General features: G+C 27.9%; 3 protein-coding genes across 6 annotated transcripts in view; 1 reads left to right on the forward strand and 2 right to left on the reverse strand.

Annotated features, from left to right (window-relative positions):
* Positions 1–1,214, reverse strand: part of trc (Serine/threonine-protein kinase tricornered) — a 40,772-nt gene extending 39,558 nt beyond the window's left edge. Inside the window, exon 1 of one of the 2 annotated variants that reach the window (XM_069128235.1) lies at positions 771–1,214. In XM_069128235.1, the coding sequence (XP_068984336.1) occupies positions 771–772 (2 nt within the window). In that variant the 5' untranslated portion in view covers positions 773–1,214. Of the gene's footprint in view, positions 1–602 lie in introns of both variants that reach the window. The other variant, XM_069128257.1, reaches the window with a different exon arrangement.
* A 626-nt stretch (positions 1,215–1,840) lies between these two features.
* Taf11 (TATA-box binding protein associated factor 11) lies at positions 1,841–3,368 on the forward strand. 2 transcript variants are annotated; one of them, XM_069128484.1, is made up of 6 exons: positions 1,841–1,978; positions 2,253–2,455; positions 2,526–2,794; positions 2,890–2,977; positions 3,054–3,150; positions 3,232–3,368. In XM_069128484.1, exons 2-6 carry the CDS (start codon positions 2,312–2,314, stop codon positions 3,363–3,365), a joined length of 732 nt encoding a protein of 243 aa, XP_068984585.1. In that variant the 5' UTR covers positions 1,841–1,978; positions 2,253–2,311; the 3' UTR covers positions 3,366–3,368. The 2 variants fall into 2 exon arrangements, with proteins under 2 accessions (XP_068984585.1, XP_068984578.1); XM_069128477.1 differs by having other exon boundaries at positions 1,978–2,122; positions 2,255–2,455.
* Positions 3,369–7,610: 4,242 nt separating this feature from the next.
* On the reverse strand, positions 7,611–8,812 carry Blos4 (biogenesis of lysosome-related organelles complex 1 subunit 4). Of its 2 annotated transcripts, XR_011175208.1 has the most exons (5): positions 8,613–8,812; positions 8,416–8,487; positions 8,104–8,325; positions 7,831–8,023; positions 7,611–7,740 (listed from the first exon to the last, which is right to left on the reverse strand). XR_011175208.1 is itself a non-coding variant. In XM_069128498.1 (4 exons), the coding sequence occupies exons 1-4, from the start codon at positions 8,691–8,693 to the stop codon at positions 7,931–7,933; spliced, it is 468 nt and encodes a 155-aa protein (XP_068984599.1). In that variant the 5' UTR covers positions 8,694–8,812; the 3' UTR covers positions 7,806–7,930. The 2 variants fall into 2 exon arrangements, 1 of the variants encoding a protein (XP_068984599.1); XM_069128498.1 differs by lacking the exon at positions 7,611–7,740 and having other exon boundaries at positions 7,806–8,023.
* Between the last annotated feature and the right edge of the window lie 898 nt (positions 8,813–9,710).

The following is a 9,710-nucleotide window of genomic DNA, read 5'->3' on the forward strand; positions in this document are numbered from 1 at the left end:
TCACTAAAATAATTTTACGATCAATGAGATTTTATCAAAGTTACAGAAAGGCGAATTAACATTTTTGCAATACATTCTCTGCAATGTAAAAATGCTATGAAAATGAATACGTTCAAATATGGAAATTACGAAGAAGATATGGAAAGGGCAGTTCGTCTTACAGATAACGAGGTTTGTGTGTTATAGCGTAGCTTTTGTAAAAAATAAAAAAAAGAAAAAATAAAACAAGAAACGTCTATTGGCAATCGAATGTATTTCTAGCAATGGTACAGACGATTGAAAAATGAAGGTTGATAAAATAAAATTTGAAGCCGAAACGACGAGAATGACGTTTCCGTGGAAGAACGAGATCGAGGAACGAAAAGTCGCGGAGCTTTTGAAAAGATGAGACCGGTTTTTCACTGGCGTTCCTATCACGGTATATATACATAGATGTGTTAGCACAAAAGTTTAGAATGACATTGTTGATAAAGCGCATGATAGTATGCGTACGAAGAGACGTGTGTGCGGATTAAGCGCGAACATACACAAAGGGTTATGTATTGTGCAAAATTCAATGTAAATTTACAATATTTTCTGCTTGTATCGGCAGTTTTTCATACCGTCTACGAGGACAATCTTTTCCACTGTCTTATGCTCGATGAAGAGCTGTCGCGACGGATGCAATGCTCGCTGGCAACGAAACCCTTTCTTCTCCTTTCGCCATAATTTTCTCGTGAAATCCGGTACGCAACGAACGCCGTGTATTTTCCAAGACACACCGTACTCACATCTTAATACGCGACTCCGTCTTGAAACTGCATTCGTAGGCCCGGTATTCGATGCTTCGACGTTAGAATCGAGTCAACTTTTTGCCGACGATGTTACTCTCGATCTTTGATATTTCACTGTATTCCACTCACTCACCACCGCTCTCCCCTCGGCCCTCGAATAAGATAGACAATATACTCGGCCGAGTTACAGACTACAGACCTACCGAGCCACCAGCTATCGTCCCGAGTTCCGGCCAGTTCTCGATATCCCTTTTCCCCGCGCCGAGTACCCTTTACTTTTCAGTTCAATTATCTATTGATTCGTATCCAATATTAAATTTCTTTTTACTTCAATCACTCAAGTCACTTGCCTTGATAAAATCGCGCGATACCTTTTTGTGAACACCAACAAACTATGAAAATCGTGAATACGATCTGGTATTGACAAATACGTCGCGGCGTCGCGACACTGTCGACTAAATTTTACTCAGCCACCAGCTGGCGCCACGTTGCGATGCCTCGCGTCTTTTAATTCCTAAAAATGTTCCCATTGAACAATGAAATATATATGCATTTTACATCTAAGTTTTTTTCTATAGATTTTTCATAGCGATATATCACATAGATGTTACTTTTCTAAAATTTTACTTTTCTCCAGTTTTACATTTTTCAATGGTATAAATTCGTTTGTGTTTGAAAAATGAGAAACACGTGTGGCTCAATATGCCTGGATCAATTTGATTTAGACTTCCTTATACTTTGACTCGCTTCGATACATTTAAAATAATTGAAATCTTTTTATACAAATATATATTTATAGATTTAACGAAAAATCAAAACTTTTAGTTCAATTATCTTATTTTCCGTATATAAGAATAAACGCGATATTTTCATCATTATAATGCAATTTATATTATTAGAGTTGATAATTCAATAATTCGAAGAGTAAACATTTATTCTATATTCGTGCTAAATCTTACACAACTTATAATATTTAATTATATTTTTTTGTAGACAAATATTCTTGTTACAGATTGAAATAATAAAAAATTAGCAAAAATTGTATAAAATTATTTAATAAGAAAAAAAGTTTACGTTCTCGAGTTTATTGCGTATTCCATGATCTATACTATTAAATTAATATGTCATTTTTTAATATTCTACGTCCTATCTATTGAAAAGTATGGCGGGTTTGTTTGAATTAAACCATAAATAGTGCTTATACAGGTAACGTTTTTTATACATCACATTAGGGTATTAAACACCATTGTTGCAAAACGTGCATAGATTTACAAAGTTTTTAATAATCTATTTTATGCTTGTTATGGTTATGCTTGTTAATTAAATATTTAGATTAAACTTTTCATAAGGTGATTATTATAATATTTAATCTAACCTAAAATAATATATTTTTACAGGATTCAATTAGTTATAAATAACCTAAACAAATACAGAACCTACTCTTAAACCAAAGACAAATACAAGAAATTTTTAATTTTTAGAATGATTGAGAAGCTCTAAATTTATAACATTTGTAATTTCATATATCTTATTACATTATGGATAATATATTTGGAAAAGAAGACTCTGGAAATGAAAGCGAGCATGTAGATGTTGAGGAAAAGGAAGAAAAAGTTAGTTCTTCGCAAGATTCTGTAATCAAAGATGTAGAAACGGTGGATGTTGATAATATACAAGTTAAGGTATGTTAATAGGATGCTATATCACTAAGCTAATATTTTCATTTGTTCGTTTATTTATTCATAATATTAGGTAGAATTTGATGCAATGAGTTCACAGTCACAGTCGGATGGAGAAGAAATAGAAAGTAATTTGTTATGTGACGAAGTCACAGAATTGGAAGATCAATTGGAAATTGTTAAACACGAAATTGAAAGTAAAGAAGAAGAACAAGCTAGGGAAGATATATTTGAAAATGACATAGTGTTGCCTCATGCAAATCCAACAAGTGTTAAGGAAAGAAGAGAAAGTAAAGAGAAAAGTAAAAAAGAATTAGAAGAAGAAGAAAGAGAAAGGATGCAGTATGTACTTAAATTTTTTGCAGTTTCTGAATATATATATTCTGCAGAATATATATTATTTTATACATAGATAAAATATTTCTTTTTCTTCAAAGAGTACTAGTGTCAAATTTTACGGAGGATCAATTGGACAGATATGAAATGTATAGAAGAGCAGCTTTTCCAAAAGCTGCGATAAAAAGGGTAATTATTTTTCTCTTACATTTTTTATAATACTATTTTCTTAAATGTATTTCATAAATTATATGCCATATTCCAGATCATGCAAACTATAACAGGTTGTTCAGTGTCACAGAATGTGGTCATTGCTATGTCTGGTATTGCAAAAGTGTTTGTTGGAGAAATAGTAGAAGAAGGTGATACTTAAATCTTCTGTTAACATCTCTAATGAGATCTCTAAACTATTTCCCTTAATTCAAATATGATTATTAAATTAGCTCTTGACGTTATGGAAGCTCATCAGGAATCAGGTCCTTTACAACCAAAACATTTAAGAGAAGCAGTTAGAAGATTAAGACTTCAAGGACAAATTCCAAATGGTCGTGCTAATAAAACATTCTTCCGATTATAAGTATTCTTTAGCATAATTATTTAAAACTGTGATTTAAAACAAATGTCTTTAATAGGTTAAAAAGTTGGGTAAATATTTTTGTATAAAAAGGTGTGATATATACACGATGTATTAATATTTATACAGAAAGTTACTCAAATGAGAACAAATACAGCTTCTCATACATGTACACACAGAGTGAGACATACAGTTAACAACATAAAATAAATTTTTGCTATTGATTATATAATTTTATAATTGTTTTATATTATTAGTGTTATTTCCGTCAAAATGGCTTTCTCACGTTTCTCTATTTTCTACCATCGTTTGGTATTATCAAACGAAATTTTATAATAGCGTGCCAGGATTGATATATTTATGTTTAAACTAGTTTCAAGTTATGAAGAGAATAAATAATCACAAAAAGATATCCAAATATAACAACGTGAAATGGATAAATTAATAATTATGTAAAGATAACGTACAATTTTATGTATTTTTTTTTTTTTTATGAGATACGAATTATTAAAGAAATTAAAGATAAAATATTTCACATTTATATTGTCTCATCTGATAAATTAGGAAAAATCAAATTCATCAATGAACATATTATTTTTATATTTTTATATCAATTTAATCACAAAATATTTTTATTATGCAAACATATTTCTATAAGTGAAATAATATTTGCATTATATTATACCCCTTTTAAATATTAATTAGTATTTATAATATTGATATGTGATAGCATCTTTCATATTGCTATTTTCTGGCTTTTAATAGTTCTTAGTAGTAGTAATTGATGAACACAGTCAATTGTTTTATTTTAACTAACTAAATATACTATATGTACATACAACTATCACATATCCTGCATATATAGGTGAAACTGTCAGATAAAATGTGATTTATTTTATCATTGATATTATTTTTAATCAATTTGACTTATTAATATATAATTTCATTTAACTGATGAAGCATTGTGAGCGATTAATGTAATATGTATTTATTACTTACGTTGTTATTAGTATGCATTATTTTAGAGAAGTCTGATAACGGTATTAAATTTGGAGAGTTATATACCTTTAAATCAAAGGAAAATACTCTAAGGTTTAATTCAAATTCTTTGAATGCTAATGCAATTCATGAATGGTAATAATATTTCTTTCATATTGTAAAAATTATATCAACCCACGTATATTTTACAATTGTTTACTGTCTACTGATTACGTTGTTATACTAGTTATGAGACTTAACATTAAATTTATGAAATTAGTATGTACGATAATCAAGAGGTCAGCCTTTTCTCTGCTGAATTAAATGTCTTACAAAGAGTTCAGGCAGATACTAAAAAGAAAATTAATCTGTATGTTCTTGGGTTTAATAACAAAAAGTTCAGATATGTGAAAGTCAGTTATTTAAATGAGTACGCAATTCATATAATTTGAAATAAATATTCATTTAATATACGTTGGATGCAGTTTGGTCAAATAATACCACAACGAAATGATAAAGGATGTTATCATAGTCCATTTTACTGTAAAACTCTAACAAACCGTCGGCGCAAACTACTTAGTTATTTAAATCAAATGTTTTATGAAAATCCTACAATGAGTGTGGAGTTACATGAAAAGGAACAAACTAACTTATTGAAGTATATTGGACATCCTACTGAAAATAGTAAGTAAACAAGGAAGTTATTCAGTTAGATTTATGCACTTCCAAACGTACCTAGTATGTACTTAATATCTATTATTTTTAATCAATTAATTTATTATATATCTATTATATATGTATATATAAATCTATTATTAATCTATTTTAAAGATAAAATTTTTGTATTAACAAAATAAATCACTTTTCAAATATTATAGATAGTGAATTGTGGGATGACTGGAGCAATTGGAGTATATGCAGTGTAACATGCGGAAGTGGTCGTCAAGTTCGTTGGCGTCATTGTTCAGCAGAACATTGCATAAAAGGATTAAAGAGAGCACAAATAAAAGCATGCCGTTTAAAAAATTGTGATTCTAAAGATATTCTTCAGTGGCTTGGCATTAAATCCAAATAGTTTTATTAAAAATAGAGAATACATTGTTATATTTTAAGTTTATACAGAAATACGAACATAAGATTTTGACTTTAATTCTATATTCAATTAAAATGAATCTTTTTCTTCAATGAAATTGTATTTAACTTTAACTAAATTTTACACATTATATTTAATAGATGTAATAATCAATGGTATTTCTGTCTGTATTATTTGCTGCTATTTATCGATAAATTTCTATTTTTCCATTCTTTGCTTTGGTATTTCCGCTCTATTAAAAAAGTGAAAGATATTACACATTTTAGTACAGTTTACGTACATATATCTGCGATACCTTACGAAATTATTATAGCACATTTGTACCATATGCATATTGTTCTAAATTAAACTTTCGGTAAATTAAACTTTGGGGACGATATATATGTAAATGATGGTAAAAAACCATTAAATACTTACTTTGCTGTGATACAGACTTTTAATTTTGTTTATTCTTTTTTTTTTGCGATGTGCATATAGCATTACCAAAACTACATAATTTTACTTTATCCTCAATTAATCATTTCTATTAAATAATAACATTGCTTAATCCTCTTATATGTAATTTTATTATTGCTATAGCTTTAAAAAGATTATTAGAGCATTTCGTTCGTTGATAGATAATTTCAGTCAGTAAAAAGTATTACGTGAAATTAATAAATCAGTAATGCAAATTATGCTATATGATTTGGTAAAATCGTTTGTTAAAACATTTATTATTATATTTATTTTTATAGAGTGTTTATCAATTTTTCAGTCCGAAAGTCGTTTAAATAATATTATATTAACTCCTTATAAACAATCATCTCCCAGACAAAAGGAAAATTTGCATCGTACCATGGAAACATACGCTATTACAAATAACGAAGTTGATACAGATGGACAAAGTGGAAAAAAAGGTACAACCAATAAGCAATTGATTTACTATTTTAATTATTATTCGATAAATACTTTATTATAATTATAGAAAATATTATTAAAGGAGAATATATTGGGTTGCCCGGAAAGTTCATTCCGATTTATATTTAGATTCGATATACATTTATTGAATTATATAGGTGCTATTTGATTCCACAACTTTTCTCCATCCTTTAAGCAACTTGAATATTGCATCCTTTCAGAACGTCTCAAGTTTTTCAGCGAAAAACTTTTCAATAAGATCTTTCATGTCAACCAATTTAATTCAAAATCGGAACAAACTTTCCGGACGATCCAATATTAGCCTATTAAGGACCAGGGATTACGTTAACGCTGTATTTCATTTGTAGTTATCTTCCATCAATTTACTTTACTGATGTTTGCTTTCTACTATTATGGCTATGAAAAAGAATTCTGAGGACTTGCCTAATATTCTTGCTTTCTTTTTTATTATTTCTTCTGTCAGCTATATTCTACGTTTTTATACAGTTTGTACAAATTGTAATATTTGTAGCATCATGGTAAGCTATGCTTTTGTAAATCATAATCTTTCTTGTGTCTCTGACTTTGAATCGATTTCTGTAAAACATTTATTATACTAGTACATATTTTGTATCTTGATAAAAGAATATGTAAATTACTTTATTTAATTTTTCACCAATATATTTGTAGTAATTTCAAACTTTTTAATTGTAAAAATGTTTTTATTTTTTTCTCAAGAATGTCATGTTTGTACATGTTTTTAAACTTAATATATTGCAAATATTTAAAATTTAGGTAAATATAATAACAGACTTGAAAATTATTCAATACATCATTTTATTAATAGTGATAATTGTATTAAATAGTAATTTAATGGAAGAATTATTCTTTATTATTATTATATGAGTCTTAAATTTATTGTGCATTTTTCAAAATATGTGGCAAATATGAATGTTATATTTATGGCACTGTTTTAGCAGTAATCTTATATGAATATTTTTATTTGAAAATTAAATATTTTAACGATAGGTAGGATCACTCGTCAAGGACCAAAAATATGGGATCAATGGGGAAACTGGTCAAGCTGTAGTGTTACTTGTGGTATAGGAAAATTAACAAGATGGAGGCATTGTATAGGTGGAAGTTGTTTATTAGGTGAAAAGAAAGCACAATTAAAAACTTGTACTCTTGCAGCATGTTAATGGTCAGACTATGAATTATGGTAGTTTTTTTAGTATTTTAGGGATAAAATTGGCAAAATATGTTAAATTTGAATAATGGTAATTATTCCAGGGTTGAATGTTTTCTATTTATTAAATACTATTCAGCCAGTAAATTCAAGGTATAATTTTATTTGATTCATTTATGAACATTTATCTGTAACATTTTATGTCAGAAAACATTTTATATCTGAAAACAATCATAACACGATACGTACTAAAATAATTTTTATTTCATATCTATAACAGAAACATGCGAAATTCATTTAATAATACACACCTCTTAAATATTGAAGATTTTCTTCAAAATGTAGCATATATTAATGTATGAAAATAATTGATAAATCTATTATATGTCTCTATAAAATAAAGTATTTTATTCATTCACTCTTAAAATAGTCATTGGTTCTATAAATTGTTGGAGGCTCGTACATCGATAACTTATTAGGTACCACAGGTTCTTGAGTTTTTTTCTGAAATACATATCATGAAATATATGTACTACGAATCAGGTAATCGTGTTATCAATATTATGAAAGTAACAATGACTTACAAAGAAAGATAAACGATTTAACATTCCAAATAATCTATCAGAGATTCCTAATTCAGCTTCTGCATTATCAACGGCAGCTTCTAATGTTCTTAGATTTACATTAATCATTGCAATAACATGTTCTAAAGCATCTATTCGTCTGCTAAGATTTATGACCTCTTGTTGCATGTCTTGTAGTTTTGGGATATGTTGATCGATACATAGGCTATTTTCAGACTGAACCTTTTAACACAAAGTATAATGTACATAATATATATATATATATAAATTATGTTTATTAAAAATTTATTAATTTAAATTATTATCTCTAACCATTTCAATAATTGACTGAAACTCTTCTAAACGCATCATTACATCTTCGATTGCATCATGAAAATTCTTCATCTGGAATGTAACATTACATTATATCGTACGTTTTATTTTACAATTATAGGATATAACAAAATATTCTTTGATATATGTAACACTTCAGGTTCATTCATTGAGGTTATGTATAGGATGGTACATACTTGACTGGATAAATCTAGTTTTAAATAATTTGCGTAGTCCTTAGCTAATTCTTCGACTATCGGTATAGTGTGCGAAGACATTTTTTTAATAACAATTATTAAAATGATATTCAATTGTTTACATTGTTTGTTACTAAAACGCCACTTCTTGATACCACACGTCTGTGATATGATAAGATATATATAAAAATTTTTGTTTCCGTCAAGCTAGTTTTTTACTTTCCAAAAATGTATGAAAGCTGCAAAAAAATGTATGTTATATAAAATACATAGAATTAATTCAATATTACATCAAAGTTTAATATTATTTTACTTGGTTCTGTCTTTTATTATTATATTTAAATTACTTCTTTAACGGCGTAAAATTTTACTACAGTAAACTTATAAATACAATAATACTATTACTTATTAGGTAAGGAACAAATTATATAGCAAATGTTTAATGAGCTATAGCAAGGAGAGAAAGGAAGAGATATTTTCTAGAAGAGTAATGTAAATGTCGATGAACTACAAATGTGCATTGAGTTTACACAACATCTTTGCGTAACGAAAAACATACTTGTTGTAAAAACATTAAGGCGATACAACTAACTTTTCAGTGAAAGGAGCAAGTACAACTTATTGCGCCTAATTAATCAAAATTATATCGTCCATACCATTACTTTTGCACACATGATTAAATTTAGAAAATATGTTATATGAGTTTATATGATAATACCAAATTATAAAATTTCGTTATATGTCGTTTGACACTTACCTGTGGAGTATAACGATGCACGAATCAAGAAAACTTAGATTTAACTTTTCCAAGGTAGAGAAGAAATTTGCGTTTAATTTTCTTTTTCTTTTTAAGAAGTGCATTTAAATAGTACTCAATACGATAGTATACATGCATGGGTATCTATATGTGGACATATGTTTATAATATTCATAATGTAACAGAAGAATAAAGTTACGCGTAATTTTAAGTTACTTTAGTGTTACAGTTTGACTGTAGTGATCTAAACGTAAATGTTGATTTAACAGAAATATAACAATTTCATATTGATTTCAAATTCGTTGCATCTCGTACGCAGTGTAATTTGTTTCAGTCAAAAG

Source organism: Bombus flavifrons, chromosome 2, assembly GCF_040668555.2.
Source record: "Bombus flavifrons isolate JBK064 chromosome 2, iyBomFlav1_principal, whole genome shotgun sequence".
Taxonomy (NCBI): domain Eukaryota; kingdom Metazoa; phylum Arthropoda; class Insecta; order Hymenoptera; family Apidae; genus Bombus; species Bombus flavifrons.